Here is a 21,818-nt window from a genome sequence, read left to right as displayed (position 1 = left end):
ATTTTTGGTCATCACACCTGGCAGATAGGGTCGGGTGGAGGCAGTAGTTTTTCCCATCTAATGAAGGAAGGCCAGGGATGCTGCTAAACATCCTACACTGCACTGGACAACCTTCACAACAGAGAATGATCTGGCCCAAAATGTCAATAGTGCCAAGATAAAAAATCCTTGGTCAACAGTAACATTCCGGAGAGGAAAAGCATCTTGTTTCTTTTCAAAAATGTTTCTCTCCAGTGGACTACGAAGACATTTGGATAAATTTGTCTTTCTTATGCGTTTGAATCTTAACTTTTTTATTTTCCATAAGAACCACCTAAAGAATAAAGTTCCCATATGCTGAAACCTGCAACAAATGTATAACTTAACACACCTATAATGATTTAATATTTTAACATTTCTTCTCTAGGAATTAGAACAGACTCATTTTATCACCAAAAGAGAAAACTCTCTCTATTCATAACCATGGAAAATTGGTGATCTTTACACCAGAAGAGAAATGAAAAATCTAACCTGCATAAAGCCTGTTCATTGCTAACCCCAGTGCCTAGACAGTGCCTGACACATGTAAGCATTCAGTAAAAATACACAGACTCACTCTCTTTTTTCTTTTTTTCATTCAGCCATCCGATACCATACATCATATAGGATGCTTGGGAGTGTTAGTATTCTGGAGATTGTCAAAGTGACTTAGACTTCTCACAAACCATATCATGAGCCTGAGGGGTAGGAAATTATCCTCTGCTCTCTGCATTAGTAGTCTGAGAAAATATGAAAGGAGGCCATGACCCAGTGAGCTGTTCTAAAGTAGGAGGACCTTCTGGAGTTGCATATATGCTATTATTGACTGTAAAACTATTTTAGTTTAAAAAATAATTAATGTAATTATTTTATTGAGTTATATTATGGGTTAACGATACCTAGACTTAACAAAGTTGTAACATATGAAATTGGATTTCAGGGAGCCAAATTTTTGCCATGGAAAGTAATGGCAAAAACTGCAATTATTTTTGCGCCAACCTGATATATAGGCATTTCTGCAACGAGGAATCAAGCCATATCTTGAATGTGGAAGCAAGAGGTAGAAGAAACATCTCTGATGCAGCTTTGTCCTGAGGGGAGGAATTCCTTTTGACATTTTTCAGAATGACTTAAATTGATTAAAATCATGGACACAACTCCTCTGCCACCTCCTTGTGACAATTGGGTAATGAGGGCCAGAAGATATGGCTTATGTTTTGTTTTCCTGTCAAAGCACTCAGTGTACTCTGCCACAGGATTTATTGTGTTTGGGAAATATTTGAACTCTGGACAGAGCCAGGAAATTCCATTCTTTGGGGACACATTGAGTCTTCCTTTGTCCCACAAGAAATAGGTTCAGAGTAAGAAGAGGAAGCAGAGCAAAATGACTAAATAGAAGCTTCCAGTGATTGTATCCCCTGCAAAAACACCAAATTGAACAACTATCCACATGAAAAATCACCTTCACAAGAATCAAAAATCAGGTGAGCGATCACAGTACCTGGTTTTAACATCATATAAGGAAAGAAGCACTAAGGAGGCTAGGAAAGATAGTCTTGAATTCCCTATGCAGCCCCTCCTCTATACCCCCCAGGCAGCAGCCACATGGAGCAGGGAGATAATCTGTGCAATTAGGGGAAAGAGTGCTCAGTGATTGTGGGACTTTGCATTAGAACTTAGTTCTGCCCTGTCAGAGAGAAAAGCAACACAGGACAGAACTCAGCCAGCACCCACAGAGGGAGCATTTAGACCAGCCTTAACCAGAGACAAATTGTCCATCCCAGTGGTCAGAACCTGAGTTGAGCAAGCCACACCACCCTGGGCTAAAGCGCTCTGGGGTCTTAAACTTGAAAGATAGTGTAGGCTTGAAGGAGTACAATTCCTGGGCAAGTCCTGGTGCAGTGCTGGGATGGGTTTGGAGCCAGTGGACTTGGGGTGCATGTGACCAGGTGAGAAACCAGCCAGGGCAGCCAAAGGAGTCCTTCACCATCCCTCCCCTAACCACAGGCAGTGCAGTTCAGAGATCTGTTAGAGCCTCTTTCCTTCTGCTTGAGGACAGGAGTGGGAAGAGTGAAGAGGACTTTGTCTTGAAACTTGGAACTCAGTTCAGCCACAGTGGGATAAGACACCAGGCAGAGCCCTGAGGCCTCCGATTCCAGGACGTAGGTATTAGATGACATTTCTAGACACACCCTGAGCCAGAAGGACACCTGCTGCCTTTAAGGGAAAGAACCGGTCCTGGCAGGATTAGTCACCTGCTAAATAAAGAGCCCTTGTCCCTGAATAATCAACAATGATAGCCAAGCAATACTTGCCAAGGGCCTTAGGTGAGATTCAGAGCTGTGCTGGCTTCAGGTGTGACCCAGTGCATTTCTGGCTGTGGCGGCTATGGGGACGGACTCCTTCTGCTTGAGGACAGGGGAGTGAAGAGTAGGAAGGACTTTGTCTTGTGGCTTCAGTGCCAGCTCAGCCAATGTAGAAAAGAGCATCAAGTAAATTCTTAAGGTTCCTGACTCCAGGCCCTGGCTCCAGGAAGGCATCTGTGGACTTACCTGGGTCCAGGAAAAGCTCACCACCCTGAAGGAAGACAGGCTCAGTTTGTTTGGGGGAAAGTAAGAGAAGAAAACAAGAGTCTCTGCCTGGTAATCCAGGGAACTCTCTTGGATCTTTCCCAAGGCCCCCAAGGCCACCAAGGCAGTGCCTTCATGACTGTGCAGCAGCCACAGTGTTGCTGGGTTTGGGGTACTCCCTAATGCAGTGAGGCTGCAGTGACAAAAGACATAGATCACAACACCTAGATCCCTCTGAATACTTGGAAAGCCTTCCCAAGAAGGATTGATGCAAATGAGCCCAAACTGCAACTATTACAATAAATACCTGATGCTTAAACATCCAGATACCAAAGAACATCCACAAGCATCAAGACCACCCAGGAAAACATGACCTCACTAAACAAACTAAATAAGGCACCAGTGACCAATCCAAGATAACACAGAGAAAGAATTTAGAATACTATCAGATACATTTAACAAAGAGATCAAAATAATTAAAGAATCAAGCAGAAATTCTGGAGCTGAAAAATGTAGTTGACATACTGAAGAATGCATCAGAGTCTCTTAACATGAGAGTTGATCAAGCAGAAGAAAGAACCAGAGAGCTTGAAGACAGTTTATTTGGAAATACGCAGAGTAGACAAAAGATAAAAGAATAAAAAAAGAATGAAGCATGCCTACAAGATCTCAAAAGAGCAAGTCTAAGAGTCATTGGCCTTAAAGAGGAGGTAGAGAGAGATCAGGTAGAAAGTTTACTCAAAGGGATAATAACAGAGAAATTCCAAACCTAAAGAAAGATACCAATATCCAAGTATAAGGAGGTTATAGAACACCAAGTAGATTTAACCCAAAGAAGATTATCTCAAGACAAATAATAATCAAGCTCCCAAAGGTCGAAGATAAAGGATCCTAAAAGCAGCAAGAGAAAAGAAACAAACAACATACAATGGAGTTCCAATACATCTGGTAGCAGGCTTTTCAGTGAAAACCTTACAGGCCAGGAAAGAGTGGCACAACATATTTCAAGTGCTGAAGAAAAAAATCTTTTACCCTAGAATATAATATCTGGCAAAAATATTCCATAAGCAGAAAGGAGAAATAAAGACCTTCCCAGACAAAAAAAAAAGCTGAAAGATTTCATCAACACCAGACCTGTCCTATAAAAATGCTAAAGGCAGTTCTTCAATCTGAGAGAAAAGAATGTTAATGAGCAAGAAGAAATCATCTGAAGGTACTGAAAGCTCACTGGTAATAATAAGTACACAAACATAGAATATTATAACATTGTAATTGTAGTGTGTAAACTACACTTCAGTAGAAAGACTAAATGATGACCCAATCACAAATAATAACTCCAACAACTTTTCAAGACATAGCCAGTACAACAATACATAAAAAGAAAAAGTTAAAAAGTGGCAAGATGAAGTTAAAGTGTAGAGTTTTTATTAGTTTTCTTTTTGTGTGTTTTTTTTGTTTATGCAATCAGTGTTAAGTTGTCATGGGTTTAAAATAGTGGGTTATAAGATAGCATTTGCAAGCCTCACATTAACTGCAAATTGAAAAACATACAATGGATACCTTACAAATAAAAAGCAAGAAATTAAGGCTTGGCGTTGTGGCTCACGCCTGTAATCCCACCACTTTGGGAGACCCAGGCAGGCAGATCACCTGAGATCAGGAGTTCAAGACCAGCCTGACCAACATGTATAAACCTCATTTCTACTAAAAATACAAAATTAGTCAGGCGTGGTGGCACGTGCCTGTAATCCCAGCTACTTGGGAGGCTGAGACAAGAGAATCACTTGAACCCAGGAAGCGGAGGTTGTGGTAATCCAAGATTGTGCCACTGAACTCTAGCCTGGGCAACAAGAGCAAAACTCCAACTTCAAAAAGTAAGTAAGTAAGTAAGTAAGTAAGTAAGTAAGTAAGTAAATAAATAAAGCAAGAAATTAAATCATACCACCAGAGAAAACCACCTTCACGAAAAGGAAGACAGGAAGGAAGGAAGAGAAGACCACAAAACAACCAGAAACTAAATAACAAAATGGCAGAAGGAAGCCATTACTTATCAATAATAACACTGAATGTAAATAGACTATGCTCTCTAATCAAAAGTTATAGAGTAACTGAATGGATGAAAAACAAGAACTCATGATCTGTTGCCTACAATAAACACACCTTACCTATAAAGGTACACATACACTGAAAATACAGGGATGGAAAAAGATATTTCATGCTAATAGAAACCAAAAAAATCACACTTATAGCTGTATTTATACCAGACAAAATAGATTTCAAGACAAAAACTATGAGAAGAGACAAAGAATGTCATTATATAATGATAAAGATGTCAAACCAGCAACAGGATATAATAATTATAAATATATACGCACCCACACTTGAGGCCCCAGATATATAAAGCAAATATTATTAGAGCTAAAGAGAAATATAGCCCTCAATACAATAAGAGCAGAGGCTTCAACACCCCACCTTCAGCACTGGACAGACCACTCAGACAGAAACTCAATAAAGAAACATTGAACTTAATCTGCACTATAGATCAAATGGACCTAATAGATATTTACAGAACACTTCATCCAACAGCTACAGAATACACATTCATCTCCTCAGAACATGGATCATTCTCAAGGATAGGCCATATATTAGGTCACGAAACAGGTCTTAAAATATTTTAAAAAATGAAAATAATATCAAGCATCTTCTCTGGTCACAATGGAGTAAAACTAGAAATCAACAAGACCAATTTTGGAAACTATACAAACACATAGAAATTAAACAATATGCTCCTGAATGACTAGTGAGTCAATGAAGAAATTGAAAATTTACATGAAACAAATGATAATGGAAACACAGCATACCAAAACCTATGGGATACAGTGAAAGCTGGACTGAGAGAAATTTATTCTTGGTAGGTTGTACATTCCTAAACATGCACATTCCTAAACATGTACAACCTACCAAGAATAAATTTCTCTCAGTCCAGCTGAGAGAACTGGTTCAATCCAGTAGATTGAGCCATGAACAAATTCAAAACCTGCATAGACCAATAACAAGTAATGAGACCAAAGCCACATTAAAAACTCTCCCAGCAAAGAAAAGCTCATTATTTGATGGCTTCACTGCTGAATTTTACCAGACATCTAAAGAAGAACAAATACTAATCCTACTCAAAGTATTCCAAAAAATAGAGGAGGAAGGAATACTTCCAAACTCATTTTATAATACCAGTATTACCCTGATACCAAAACCAGATAAAGACACATCAAAGGAATAAAAGGAAAGAAAGAAAACTATACGCCAATATCCCTGATGAACACTGAGGCAAAAATCCCCAACAAAATACTAGCAAACTGAAATCAAGAACACATTAAAAAGATCATTCACCATGATCGCATGGAATTTATCCAAGAGAGGCAAGGATGGTTCAACATGTGCAAATCAGTCAATATGATACATCATACCAACAGAATGAAGGACAAAAACCATATGATCATTTCAATTAATGCTGAAAAAAGCATTTGATAAAATTCAACATCCCTTTGTGATAAAAACACTCAAAAAACTGGGTATAGAAGGAACATACCTCAACACAATAAAGGCTGTATATGACAGACCCACTAGTCCTAACCCAAAGTCCTAATTAGAATAATAAGACAAGAGAAATAGGCCAGGTGCAGTGGCTCATGCCTGTAATCCTAGCACTTTGGGAGGTCAAGGTGGGAGCATCATTTGACCTCAGCAGTTTGAGACCAGTGTGCAGTGTGGGCAACATAGTGGGATCCTGTCTCAAAATAAATAAATAAATAAGTAAATAAAAGAGAGAGAGGAGGAGAGGGAGAGGGAGAAAGAGAGAAAAGGCAGCTAAATTGGTTTTGAGTGAGTTTCTTAATCCTGAGTTCTAGTTTGGTTGCACTGTGGTCTGAAAGACAGTTTGTTATAATTTCTGTTCTTTTACATTTGCTGAGGAGAGCTTTACTTCCAACTATGTGGTCAATTTTGGAATAGGTGTGGTGTGGTGCTGAAAAAAATGTATATTCTGTTGACCTGGGGTGGAGAGTTCTGTAGATGTCTATTAGGTCCACTTTATGTAGAGCTGAGTTCAATTCCTGGATATCCTTGTTAACTTTCTGTCTCGTTGATCTGTCTAATGTTGACAGTGGGGTGTTAAAATCTCCCATTATTATTGTGTGGGAGTTTAAGTCCCTTTGTAGGTCACTGAGGACTTGCTTTATGAATCTGGGTGCTCCTGTGTTGGGTGCATATATATTTAGGATAGTTAGCTCTTCTTGTTGAATTGATCCCTTTACCATTATGTAATGGCCTTCTTTGTCTCTTTTGATCTTTGTTGGTTTAAAGTCTATTTTATCAGAGACTAGGATTGCAACCCCTGCCTTTTTTTGTTTTCCAGTTGCTTGATAGATCTTCCTCCATCCCTTTATTTTGAGTCTATGTGTGTCTCTGCACGTGAGATGGGTTTCCTGAATACAGCACACTGATGGGTCCTGACTCCTTATCCAGTTTGCCAGTCTGTGTCTTTTGATTGGAGCATTTAGCCCATTTACATTAAACGTTAATATTGTTATGTGTGAATCTGATCCTGTCATTATGACGTTAGTTGGTTATTTTGCTCGTTAGTTGCTATAGTTTCTTCCTAGCCTCGATGGTCTTTACAATTTGGCGTGTTTTTGCAGTGGCTGGTACCGGTTGTTCCTTTCCATGTTTAGTGCTTCCTTCAGGAGCTCTTTTAGGGCAGGCCTGGTGGTGACAAAATCACTCAGCATTTGCTTGCCTGTAAAGTATTTTATTTCTCCTTCACTTATGAAGCTTAGTTTGGTGGGATAGGAAATTCTGGGTTGAAAATTCTTTTCTTTAAGAATGTTGAATATTGGCCCCCACTCTCTTCTGGCTTGTAGAGTTTCTGCTGAGAGATCAGCTGTTAGTCTGATGGGCTTCCCTTTGTGGGTAACCCGACCTTTCTCTCTGGCTGCCCTTAACATTTTTTCCTTCATTTCAACTTTGGTGAATCTGACAATTATGAGTCTTGGAGTTCCTCTTCTCGAGGAGTATCTTTGTGGCGTTCTCTGTATTTGCTGAATCTGAATGCTGGCCTGCTTTGCTAGATTGGGGAAGTTCTCCTGGATAATATCTTGCAGAGTGTTTTCCATCTTGGTTCCATTCTCCCCATCATTTTCAGGTACACCAATCAGACGTAGGTTTGGTCTTTTCACATAGTCCCAAATTTCTTGGAGGCTTTGTTCATTTCTTTTTATTCTTTTTTCTCTAAACTTCCCTTCTCTCTTCATTTCATTCATTTCATCTTCCATCAGCGATACCCTTTCTTCCAGTTGATCGCATCTGCTACTGAGGCTTCTGCAATCTTCGCGTAGTTCTGGAAACTTGGCTTTCAGCTCCATCAGCTCCTTTAAGCCCTTCTCTCCATTGGTTATTCTAGTTATCCATTCTTCTAATTTTTTTTCAAAGTTTTTAACTTCTTTGCTATTGTTTTGAATTTCCTCCCGTAGCTCAGAGTAGTTTGATCGTCTGAAGCCTTCTTCTCTCAACTCGTCAAAGTCATCCTCCATCCAGCTTTGTTCCGTTGCTGGTGAGGAACTGCGTTCCTTTGGAGGAGGAGAGGTGCTCTGTTTTTTAGAGTTTCCAGTTTTTGTGTTCTGTTTTTTCCCCATCTTTGTGGTTTTATCTACTTTTTGTCTTTGATGATGGTGATGTACAGATGGGTTTTTGGTGTGGATGTCCTTTCTGTTTGTTAGTTTTCCTTCTACCAGACAGGACCCTCAGCTGCAGGTCTGTTGGAGTTTACTAGAGGTCCACTCCAGACCCTGTTTGGCTGGGTGTCAGCAGCGGTGGCTGCAGAACAGCAGATTTTCGTGAGACCACAAATTCAGCTGTCTGATAGTTCCTCTGAAAGTTTTGTCTCAGAGGAGTACCCGGCTGAATGAGGTGTCAGTCTGTCCCTACTGGGGGGGTGCCTCCCAGTTAGGCTGCTCAGGGGTGAGGGACCCACTTTAGGAGGCAGTCTGTCGGTTCTCAGATCTCCAGCTGCGTGCTGGGAGAACCACTACTCTCTTCAAAGCTGTCAGTCAGACAGGGACATTTAAGTCTGTGGAGTTTCTTGCTGAGTTTTTGTTTGTCTGTGCCCTGCCCCCAGAGGTGGAGCCTACAGAGGCAGGCAGGCCTCCTTGAGCTGTGTTGGGCTCCACCCAGTTCAAGCTTCCTGGCTGCTTTGTTTACCTAAGCAAGCCTGGGCAATGGTGGGCGCCCCTCCCCCAGCCTCGCTGCCACCTTGCAGCTTGATCTCAGACTGCTGTGCAACAATCAGCGAGACTCCGTTGGCATAGGACCCTCCGAGCCAGGTGCGGGACACAATCTCCTAGTGTGCCGTTTTCCAGGCCCGTTGGAAAAGCGCAGTATTAGGATGGGACTGACCCGATATTCCAGGTGCCGTCTGTTTCCCCTTTCTTTGACTAGGAAAGGGAACTCCCTGACCCCTTGTGCTTCCTGAGTGAGGCAATGCCTCGCCCTGCTTCGGCTCGCGCACAGTGCACTTCACCGACTGTCCTGTACCCACTGTTAGGCACTCCCTAGTGAGATGAAACTGGTACCTCAAGCAGAAATGCAGAAATCATCCGTCTTCTGTGTCGCTGGGGCTGGGAGCTGGAGACCGGAGCTGTTCCTATTCGGCCATCTTGGCTCCACCCTCAAGGCAGCTAAATTGGAAAGGAAGAAGTTAAATCAGCCTTGTTTGCATATGATATGATCTTATATCTTGAAAAGCTAAACACTCCACCAAGAAACTGTTAGAACTGATAGACAAATTCAGTAAAATTGCAGGATACAAAATCAACATACAAAAATCAGTAGCATTTCTATATGCCCACAGTGGACACTCTGAAAAAGAAGTCAAGAAGGTAATCCCATTTACAGTAGCTACAAATAAAAAATTAAATACCTACAAATTAACCAGCAAAATAAAAGATCTCTATAATAAAACCTATAAAACATTGGTGGAAGAAATTGACAAGAACACACACAAAAATGGAAAGATATTCCATGTTCATGTGTTGGAAGAGAATATTTTTAAAATGTCTATACTACGCAAAGCAATCTACAGATTCAATGCCATCCTTATCAAAATACCAATGACATTTCTCACAGAAATAGAAAAAGTAATCCTAAAATTTATATGGAACCACAAAAGACCCAGAACTGCCAAAGCTATCCTGAGCAAAAAGAATAAAACTGGAGAAATCACATTGCCTGACTTCAAATTATACTACAGAACTACTGTAAGCAACACAACATGCTACTGGCATAAAAACAGAAACATAGACCAATGGAACAGAACAGAGAATCTAGAAACAAATCCACACACCTACAGTAAATTCATTTTTGACAAAGGTGCCAAGAACATACATTGGGGAGAGGACAGTCTCTTCAATAAATGGTGCTAGGAAAACTGGATATCTATATGCAGAAGAATGAACCTAGACCCCTATCTCTTGCCATTTGCAAAAATCAAAACAAATTGGATTAAAGACTTAAATATAAGATCTCAAACTATGAAACTACTGTAAGAAAACATCAGGGAAAGTCTCCAGTACATGGGTCTGGGCAAAGACTTCTTGAGTAATACCCACAAACATAAGCAACAGAAGCAAAAATAGACAAATGGGATTACAAGTTTAAATGCTTCCATACAGCAAAGGAAACAAACAACAAAGTAAAGAGGCAACCCACAGATGAGAGAAAATATTTGCAAACTATCCATCTGACAAGGGATTAAGAACCAGAATATATAAGGAACACAAACAAGTCTATAGAACAAAATCTAATAATCTTACTTAAAAATGGGTAAAAGATCAGAATAGACATTTCCCAAAAGAAGACATACAAATGGACAACAGGTTTATGAAAAGGTGCTCAACATCTCACTCCAGTTAAAATGGCTTTTACCCAAAGAAGGCAATAACAAATGCTGATGAGGATGTGGATAAAAATCAACCCTCATATACTGTTGGTAGGCATGTACATTAGTACAATCACTACGGAGAACAGTTTTGAGGTTCCTCAAAAAACAACAAATGTAACATATGATCCAGCAATCCCACAGCTAGGTATATACCCCAACGAAAGGAAATCAGTATATCAAAGAGATGTCTGCACCCCCATATTTATTGCAGTGTTATTCAAAATAGACAAGATTTGGAAACAATCCAAGTGTCCATCAATAGATGAATGGATAAAGAAAATGTGGTAAATATACACAATGGAGTACTATTCAGCCATAAAAAGAATGAGATCCTGTCATTTGCAACAACATGGATGGAAGACATTATATTAAGTGAAGTAAACCAGGTACATAAAGATAAACTTGACATGTTCTCACTTATTTGTGGGAACTAAAAATTAAAACAATTGAACTCATGGACAAAGAGAAGAAAAGGATGGTTATCAGTGGCTGAGAGGGATAGTGTTGAAGGGAGTGGGTAATGGGAACAAAAATACAATTAAGCAGAATGAATAGGATCTAGTATTTGATATCAAGACAGGGTGACTAAGTCAACAATAATTTATTGCAATTTTAAAAATAACTGAAAGAATATAATTGGGTTGTTTGTAACACAAAGAAAGGATAAATGCTTGAGGTGATGGGTACTCCACTTACTCTGATGTGATTATTATACATTGCATGCCTGTATCAAAATATCTCATGTGCCTTATAAATATATATACCTACTATGTACCAGCAAAAATGTAAACAGTATAGGCTCATTAGATATATCTTACTTTAGACACAATCTCTAAAATTTTAGATTATACACTGCAAAACTGTGTCTGGGGTCAAAATATCCTAACAGCATATTTGCATTTCTAGAAAATATGACTCTACTAGAGTATATGATAAGAGAAGCATGTGACATCTTCAGAACAAATGGGGTTGGGAAGTCACCCTCTCCAAACTCAATTTTCCTTCTGTTTTTGTGCCAACCACATTTATTTATGCCTAATATCCTATTAAAGAAGTAGGGTACCTCAACATTTTTAAAGAAATAGGCAAAATTTATCATGAAGTATAGTTATATTTGGTGAAAATACTTGGCTGTTATGATTTATTGAGTTTTAAATTGTCTCCTTTTATTTACAAAAGAAAATGGGTATACAAAATGTACGAGATAGGACATTTAAAATAAATGCCAAAAAGAAAAGCTAGAAACCATTAAGAAGAAAAAATGTAAAACCAGTGACTATGCTAATAGCCAATATTTGAGTCTATGCTATAGGCAATATATATTGCTAAGGGTTTTGCATGTATTCACTCATTCCATCCTTACCACAGCACTATTAAGTGGATACTTTTGTTATCCACATTTTCCTGATGAGTAACTGAGGCACAGAGAGATTAGTAATTTCCTGAGGTCACACATCTAATAAGTGGTAGAACTGGGATTTTACTTCAAAGAGTCTTGCTTAGAACTTGAATGCTAACCTTGGGTGCTATTCTGCCCTCCTAACTTGGGGACACTATTTTTCTGAGCTTCAAGGCAGGCAAGGCAAGAATATTCAATACTGTTTCCAAGTGCTAAATTCTTGAGGAAGTCACTGGGTGAATTGTAATATACTCATGTAACATTATGTAACATGACAAAAACCAGATCTTCCAAAAGTGTTCTTCATAATATTTCTCTCATCCACCCTCAAGAAAGGGAGCTCAAACAGTAACTCAGTGAACACAGCTAACGTGATTTGAAATCCAGATTTCCTAAAATGAATAGCATTGATGATTGGGTGTGATTTCTGTCATTGATCCCTGTTTTACCTACTTCATAGCATGTGCAGCAGTTTATGATCTTGTTTATATGTTTATTTGACTTTGCATTGCTGGCCTCCCCTGCTAGAGTGACAGCAAGGACCAGTCTGCTTTGTTCATCTGCATGTCTTCAGAACTTAGCATAGAGTCTGGAATGGTAGGTGCTCAAAAATTTTTTTAGTAAATAATCCCCCAAAGGCAAAGAATTCTGTCGAAGAACATGGCCTCAAGATCTTCAAATATAAATTATGACTATGGAGAGTCATTTTTGCTCAAGGAGTTACTAGCAGAGCATTCTGGACCAGAGTTGGTGAGCAGGGTGTTGACACTTCTAGTTGTTTTTTTCTTCTTTATAAGCCCTCATGTCAGGGCCAGTCCCTGGAGCTGTTCTGCAGGATCCATCCAAACCCTGTCCACATAGGCAGTTGATGCCTTCCTACAGTTGACAAAGTGAGTGGACAGAAAGGAAGATCTTCCCCACACTTCCAGCACTGTTTAGTTCAAAGCTCTCTGCTGCTGTCTCCAATCAATTATCTCCAACCAGAACTGTAAGACAAAACACTTCTGCAGCAAGAGTTGCATCTGGCTTCCTGCTACCAGATTCGTTTTTTCTCAGCACTTCTGGAAACACAGGACTTATGTGGACAAACCAAGCCTTGCATTGCAGCCCAAGCTATTTCAGGGCACACCAAAGCTTGTGGGCAGTGGCCTCCCTTTTCAGCCTCCTCTACCTTTGCCTTTCAGTGTCTCCACCCCCTGAGCAGCATATAAGGGGGAAAAAGGTGGCACTCGACCTAGACACATTTTCAACTCAAGGAAGAGATTAACAAAACTATATTATTTATCAGGGAACCTGCCCCAATATTCATGTAGGTTCTTTTCTATTTTCCTTAAGCATCAGCCAGCTTGATAAATAAAGGGACAGAGTACAAAAGAGAGAAATTTTAAAGCTGGGCATCCGGGGGAGACATCACATGTCAGTATGTTCTGTGATGCTTTATAAGCCACAAAACCCAGCAAGTTTTTATTAGGGATTTTCAAAAGGGGAGGGAGTGCATGAATAGGTGTGGGTCACAGACATCAAGTACTTTGCAAGGTAATAGAATATCACAAGGCAAGTGGAGGCAGGGTGAGATCACAGAACCACAGGACCAGGGCAAAATTAAAATTACTAATGAAGTTTCAGGAACGATGGTCATTGATAACGTCTTATTAGGAGACAAGGTTTTGAGAGCAACTGGTCTGACCAAAATTATTAGGTGGGAATTTCCTCTTCCTAATAAGCCTGGGAGTGCTATGGGAGACTGGGGTCTTTTCACCCCTGCAGTCTTGACCATAAAAGACAGGCACACCTGGGGGGGCTGTTCATAGGCCTATACCTCCAGGGGCATATTCTCATTCTCAGGGATGTTCCTTACTGAGAAAAAGAATTCAGCCGTATTTCTCCCATTTGCTTTTGAAAGAAGAGAAATATGGTTCTGTTCTGCCCAGCTCACCAGCAGTCAGAGTTTAAGGTAATCTCTCTTATTCCTTGAACAATTGCTGTTATCCTGTTCTTTTTTCAAGATGCCTAGATTTCATATTGCTGAAACACACATGCTGTACAATTTGTGCAGTTAATGCAATTATTACAGGGTCCTGAGGCGACATACATCCTCCTCAGCTGACAGGATTAAGAGATTAAAGACAGACATTGGGAATCACAAGGGTATTGATTGGGGAAGTGATAAGTGTCCATGAAATCTTTACAATTTATGTTTAGAGATTGCAGTAAAGACAGGCATAAGAAATTGTAAAAGTATTAATTTGAGGAACTAATAAATGTCTATGAAATCTTCACAATCCACGTTCTGCCATGGCTTCAGCCAGTCCCTCCATTTGGGGTCCTTGACTTCCCGCAACATCTCTCCCTTTCTTTTTATATAAATGTGCCACGGCGATGAAGGCTTGTTCATTCTCTTGATTTTGATGCAGGATTCTTTGACTGGTCCGGCACACTAAAAACAAGCCAATTAAAAAGAGAAACATAATTCTAAAATTTACTACAGTGGAGCCCCCAATAGACTTAATCTAAGTCATAGTGTTTAGTCCATAAAGATTTTCTGCCACCTGCTCTAATGCCTCAGCTCCAGGCACAATGGATAAGTGAGCTTGAGAGGGTTCAAAAATTTGTTTCTTTAATTTAGTTACGTCCAATGATAAATTATCTTCCTTACATAGAAGGTGTCCTTTGACCATTTCTATGAATGATCAGTCTCATTATAGGAATACAGGGTGATACAGAAATCCGAAGTATTCCAATCGCACTGCATTTGCATGCAATGCTCGAGACTCACTACCCAATCTCCAAGCCAAATAACAGACTGTCTTAAATCATTAATTTGATTTGCCAATTTTTGATCGATGTCTTGTTGAGAATTCCACATTTGGGTGGAATTGGCTTGCCAATCATTAACAAAATGAGCCGTTTGAATGGATTGGTGTAATGCCATTTGGGCAGTGCTGGCCATTGCAGTGACTGTAATTAGGCCTATGATAACTGATTAAAGTGAAAACAAATCTCTTAGATCTTTTGAGAATTCGCTGTAGCACTTCATTAATTAAATGTATTGAGGGGGAGGATTCCTAAGGTCTGGGCAAAGTTACCGGAATCCAGATTCCTTCTTGAGCTCGAACAAACATTACACTTTTCCTGGAGTCAAAATGGGAGTTAATACAAGTGTATAGATGACAATTAATGCATTGGACAGTTTGATTATTCATCCAAATTTTGATATTTCTTACTAACAGCATGTAAGGAGGCTTAACACAACTCTGTATGGGAACAGTCAGGTTGGAGGTAAGTAAAGCAGAATGTCTGGGTCTATGTTGATACTGAGAGAGTGGGACGGTGGTGGGAACAACAGTCAGAATAGTTTTCCTTTCCCATACTCATAGTCCAGACATGGCAATAGCCAATTTCCAAAGTTCTGGGTGTTCTGGGCTCAGAATGGGGAGTATCATACGAGGCCTGGGGCGGTGGAGGCGGGGGCGAGTAATGCCTTAATCTTTCTATTTTATGGGAAAGAATGAGCTGATCCTCCTATGCAAAGTAGAATGACGATTCTCTTTCTCCTGATAAATAAAATAAGTAGCCTCCAGGCATTCTCTCCTGCCAGAGGAGCAATTATTTTTTAAATAGGCCTTTGGTGCCCAGTCTATTACTAAACCATATGAGTCATTTTTTAATATTACTGTATGTGAGTTAACACCATCTTCCCAAATTAAAGTTTTAGATGGGCCCTCAAAATTTTTAGGGCATGGTTTTCCTGCAGGTTTATATTGAAAGTATGGGGTATCTCCCATTACTCTTCCTTTCATTTGTTTTAAAGGAGAAAGGGAGAGGCCAGAGACTAAATATCCTGTTTTATTTGTAGCTGAACTTTCCAGAAGATAAGCAGCCTAGACTTGAGTTTCTAGATGTATACAACCAGGTGCATGTCCGAGGCACAGAGGAGGGTATTTATAAGCCATGGTAACATTAAATGCAGTGCCTTCTTCTCCTGGTTGAGCAGGGCAATGGTCATCTGTGGCTCCAGGCATCTACACACTATCATTAGTGTAGATTTGTGCAGGAGCATCTATCCAGGTGAGAGGTCGAAGAAGGAAAACACACGTAAGTCCAATAAGAATAATTATGTGTAGCAGGTAAATCAGTGCGAGAGGAAACTGGTGAGACAGAAAATATAAGGAGGAGAATCATTAAATAAAACTTAGTGTAAGAGAGATTTAGTGCTAAAGGAGGAAGAGAAGAACAGAGGGATGTTATTTTCAGGCTAATAGAAATGGTAAGATTTTTAGGTTTGTAAGGAGAAAAAGAAAAGTAATTAGGAGAAGTGTGATTAGTTAGATGGGTCTTCATTGCCATCAGGGAGGATTGATTTACACCTATTGTAATTTGGTGTGCCTGTTTCTGAGGAGTCGGCGCAGATCTCACCATGTCTGAAGGCCGTCTCTGACACAGACATCTTTTCACTGTGGTTTTGATTGTCAGTACTCACCGGAAGCCTGAGTCTTCTGGTAGGTACCCAGACAGGGGATTGATGATCTCCTGTGAAACACAAGCATATCCTCTTCCTCACGCTATAATTGTGCCAGGTTCCCAGGTATTGGTTTGGGAGATTTTTCCATAACACTGCCTTGCCTTCATTTAAGGAGAATTTTTTGCCTGTATAATAGCGTTTGGCTACAGTTAGAGTATTATCTTTAGGAACATTTTAAAAATTTAAAGTAAACAATGCTAAATGTAATTGGGAGTGGGGAGTTGTTAAATCATGTTTTGGTTGTTCAGACTGTTTGGACAATTGGGTTTTTAAAGTGCGATTGGTCCGTTCCACCACAGCCTGTCCTTGAGGATTGTAAGGGATTCTAGTAACATGGGAAATTCCTCACTGTTACCTAAATGAATCAAAAGCCTTACTAACATATCCAGGGGCATTGTCTGTCTTTATTTGATATGGAAGCGCCATAATTGCAAAGCAAGAAAACAGATGATTTTTAACATGGGCCGTGCCTTCCCCTGTTTGGCAAGTAGCCTAGATAAAACTTGAGGAGGTATCTACAAAGACATGCACATATGACAGTCTGCCAAAGGAGCTAACATGAGTCACGTGTATTTGCCATAAAGCATTGGGAGTTAGGCCTCTAGGATTAACACCAGGTTCCTGATTTGGAAGTACGAAGACCTAGCACTGAGGGCAGCTGTGAACAATAAACTTAGCCTGTTTCCAGGTAAGAGCAAATTTATCTTTTAAGCCAGCGGCATTGACATGAGTGAGATTATGGAACTCTTGAGCTGCTTGGGTTGTAAAAGGGACTAAACAGTCAACTTTATGGTTATTGGGAGACGTGGGTCCTGGTTAAGTGGTTTGAGACCTAATATGTGTAATATAGAAAGGGTGTCTATGTTGGTGAACTGCCCGTTGTAACCTTGAAAATAAAGAAGCCAATTCAGAATTATCAATATGTTTGATAGTAGCAGTTTCTATATTTTTAGTGGCTTGTACAACACAAGTGGAATCTGAGACAATATTTAAAGGTTTGGGGAAATCCTGTAAGGCAGTAATCACAGCAATTAACTCCACCTTTTGAGCAGAAGTATAAGAGGTAGAAATAAGTTTGTCTGTAGGATCTATATAACCAGCATTGCCATTACTGGAGCCATCAGTGAACACTGTAACAGCCTCAGGAATGGGTTGATTTTTGGTTAATCGAGGAACCACCTAAGACATCATTTTTATAAAATCAAACAATTTGTTTTTTGGATAATGATTGTCAATAACACCAATAAAATCAGCCAAGTGAATTTGCCACAGTACAGAATGTTGAAAGGTAGCTTGAACTTTAAGCCGATTTAAAGGAACTACAATTATGTTTGGATCAAATCTAGAAATTTGAAGTATTCTGCACCGAGCCTGTCCAATTAATATGGCTATTTGGTCTAGATAAACAGACAAAGTTTTTGACACAGAATGAGGAAGAAAACATCACTCCACTACATCATTATGTTGAACTATTAGTCCAGTAGGGGAGTGTAATGAAGCGAAAACTAGAAGCTGAAAAGGCTGAAACGGCTGTGCTCTAGATAACTGAGCAGTCTGGATTCTTTCCTCTACAAATTCTAGTTCTAGTAATGCCTCAGAGGTCAAAGTCTTAGGGCTGTGGAGATCGGAATCTCCCTGCACATAGAGAACAAGTTAGACAGCGCATAGGTCGGAATGCCTAAAGTAGGCCTTAAAGAATTAATGTTACCTAAAAGTTTTTGGAAGTCATTTAAAGTTTTTAAAGAATCTCTCCTAATTTGAACTTTTTGAGGTTGAATACACTGTTTATTGACCACCATTCTTAAATATTGAACAGGAGTGGTCTGTTGAATTTTTTCCTGAGCGATGTGTCATCTAGCCTCTGTGACACAGTGGCTCAAAATTTGGTAACAGTCAATTAATTCTTTATCAGTGGGGGCAGCAATTAAAATATCATCAATATAATGAAGAATATAGGCCTCGGGAAATTGGGCTTGAACTGGTGAAAGCACTTGTCCAACATAAAGCTGGCAGATTGTAGGGCTATTTAGCATTCCTTGAGGAAGTACTTTCTATTGATAATGAGCTGCAGGCTCCTGATTATTGATAGATGGTACAGTAAAAGCAAATTTTTCACAATCCAATTTATGTAAAGCAATATAAAAAAAACAAGCTTTAAGATCCATATCTATGAGAGGCCAATTTTTAGGTATTAAGGCAGGGGCAGGTATGCCAGGTTGGACGTCCCCCATAGGTTTAATTACAGCATTAATGGCCCTTAAATTGGTTACTATCCACCATTTGCCTGATTTCTTTTTTACTAGGAACATAGAATTCCAAGGGGAAAGAGAATGTTCCACATTTCTAAGTTGCAACTGCTCAGAAACCAATTGATTTAAAGCCTCCAGTTTTTCTTTAGAAAGCGGCCACTGCTGAACCTAAATGGGTGTGTCAGATTTGTGAGAAAGAGGCATTGGGGGAGCAGAAGGAGCAGAAGTATACTGGTGATTACTGGTGTTCATGTGTGAAGAAGGGTACAGAGAAGCAGACTGAGTGGACGGTAAAGTGACTGGTTGAGGAACCGAAATGACAGGAGGGTGAGGGGCTGAAGTGGATGTGAGAGGGCCTGCAGAATTATAGGTAAATGGTAGTTTGGTCCTGGAGCCATTAGCTGATGCCAGAGGTTTGAAGAGAGAAGAATTAGCATATCTATGGTCCTGGGCTGTGTGAGTCTCAGCCGCAGGAGTTTGAAGTACCCGCTCTTCCTGAAAAGAAGTAAGATAAGTAGGGGGTAACTTTAAGCCAGAGTTACCAGAGTTAGACATTGAATTTTCAGCATCGTTAAGTGGGGAAGGAGTAGCTGAAGGGAGAGTCAGATCAGATAACAAAGACCCTGAGGGAGAGGAAGGCTGAGGAAAAGAAGGCAGAAAACTGCAGCAACTGCAGGGGGTAACGAGACTGGCATGCCACTGAGACAGCACGCACCAAGGCCTAACCACCCCAAACAGTGATAGGAACATAACTCCTTGCCAAGACCAGTTTCTGGAATGCTTTACCAATACAATCTCACACTTTTATATATACAGTTCTTTTTTCAGGAAACCAAGGACAGAATTTCACCATTGCCCTGAATAGAGTGACCATATTTTCCATGGTTACTCGGACAGCACCCTGTTTTAACAGGAGTTTAATATAGCAGAGATAAGCATAATGGTTAGACTCCGCATGACCTATAGTTGACCTAGACCTTACACAGACTACTCACCACTCGTCAGGGAGTCGAAAACGCATATCTGTGGACTAAGCCGATTGATGTTTCACTGCACCTACCAAAGGGAATTGGGTTCCTTCATGCACTTAGGAAAAAAAGACCATGTGGGTGCCAGATATTGGGGAACCTGCCCCGATATTCACGTAGGTTCTTTTCTATTTTCCTTAAGCGTCGGCCAGCTTGAGAATTAAAGGGACAGAATACAAAAGAGAGAAATTTTAAAGCTGGGCATCCGGGGGAGACATCACATGTCGGTAGGTTCCGTGACGCCTTATAAGCCACAAAAACCAGCAAGTTTTTATTAGGGATTTTCAAAAGGGGAGGGAGTGTGCGAATAGGTGTGGGTCACAGACATCAAGTACTTTACAAGGTAATAGAATATCACAAGGCAAGTGGAGGCAGGGTGAGATCACAGGACCACAGGACGGAGGTGAAATTAAAATTGCTAATGAAGTTTCGTCACCATTGTCACTCATAACATCTTATCAGGAGGCAGGGTTTTGAGAGCAATTGGTCTGACCAAAATTATTAGGTGGGAATTTCCTTTTCCTAATAAGCCTGGGAACGCTATGGGAGACTGGGGTCTATTTCATCCCTGCAGTCTTGACCATAAAAGACAGGCACACCTGGGGTGGCCGTTCATAGGCCTATACCTCCAGGCGTGCATTCTCTTTCTCAGGGATGTTCCTTGCTGAGAAAAAGAATTCAGCCATATTTCTCCCATTTGCTTTTGAAAGAAGAGAAATATGGTTCTGTTCTGCCCGGCTCACCAGCGGTCAGAGTTTAAGGTAATCTCTCTTATTCCTTGAACAATTGCTGTTATCCTGTTCTTTTTTCAAGGTGCCTAGATTTCATATTGCTGAAATACACATGCTGTACAATTTGTGCAGTTAATGCAATTATTACAGGGTCCTGAGGCGACATACATCCTCCTCAGCTGACAGGATTAAGAGATTAAAGACAGGCATAGGGAATCACAAGGGTATTGATTGGGGAAGTGATAAGTGTCCATGAAATCTTTACAATTTATGTTTAGAGATTGCAGTAAAGACAGGCATAAGAAATTGTAAAAGTATTAATTTGAGGAACTAATAAATGTCCATGAAATCTTCACAATCCACATTCTTCTGCCATGGCTTCAGCCAGTCCCTCCGTTTAAGGTCCTTGACTTCCTGCAACAATTATTTGTTCCAATATTTTCTCTAAATAGATCTGAAACTCAAACCCTAATTACCTCATAATTTTTAAAAACCTGATAGCTGTTCTAAGCTTTGATTTCACAAACTGCAGGGCCAGTCCTAACCTTCTCATTTATGTCCTGTAACACTGCATCCCTTTATTTCCCCTAAGCACGCTGTGCCACATTGCTGCACCTTTGCACTTGCTCATTCCTTGGCCTGGGACACCCTGACCCCAGCCCTTCTCTGCCTTCCAAGTTTCAGCTCAGATGTCACAGACGTGAAATTTCCAGATGCTGCTATGTACCCTTTTCATGTCTCCCTTTGTTTTAGCACTTACTATATTGTATTTAACAGTCCCTTTATTGTCTGCCTCCTCCGTTAGACTGCAAGAAATTCCTTGAAAGCAGGAACTGTGTCTTTCTCATTTCTTGCTCACGGTTCCTGGCATAAACTCTAGCCTGTAGAGAGAACTCAATAAATATTAATTGGAATGAGTCGTATCGCCTGAAAGCCACGATGCTCTCACTGTCTGACCTATTTTTTTCTGCATTCAGAACTCTTGGAAGCAACAGAAACATTTTAAGTGACTTTGAATATGAGAAGTTCTGAAGATGTAATCTTTTGTTATTTCTCTTCCTTTTCAGGAACCTCTTTCAGGAGCTATAAAAGAAAGGGAGGAAGCATGTCCACAATTGCAGCTTTCTATGGCGGCAAGTCCATTCTCATCACGGGGGCCACAGGCTTCATGGGCAAAGTGCTGATGGAGAAGCTGTTTCGCACCAGCCCCGACCTGAAAGTCATTTACATCCTTGTGAGGCCCAAGGCTGGCCAGACACTACAGCAGAGGGTTTTCCAGATCCTAAACAGTAAGGTATGCCTCATAGGAAT

General features: G+C 40.2%; 1 protein-coding gene across 1 annotated transcript in view; it reads left to right on the top strand.

Annotated features, from left to right (window-relative positions):
* The window catches only part of FAR2 (fatty acyl-CoA reductase 2), a 197,903-nt gene that overhangs the window by 110,311 nt on the left and 65,774 nt on the right, over positions 1-21,818 (top strand). Inside the window, exon 2 of the mRNA XM_003265651.3 lies at positions 21,575-21,801. Within this exon, the coding sequence (XP_003265699.1) occupies positions 21,613-21,801 (189 nt within the window). The 5' untranslated portion in view covers positions 21,575-21,612. The remainder of the gene's footprint in view (positions 1-21,574; positions 21,802-21,818) is intronic.

Source organism: Nomascus leucogenys, chromosome 23, assembly GCF_006542625.1.
Source record: "Nomascus leucogenys isolate Asia chromosome 23, Asia_NLE_v1, whole genome shotgun sequence".
NCBI classification, from domain to species: domain Eukaryota; kingdom Metazoa; phylum Chordata; class Mammalia; order Primates; family Hylobatidae; genus Nomascus; species Nomascus leucogenys.
The sequence above is the reverse complement of the archived record's forward strand: the minus strand, read 5'-3'. Positions and strand labels throughout refer to the sequence as shown.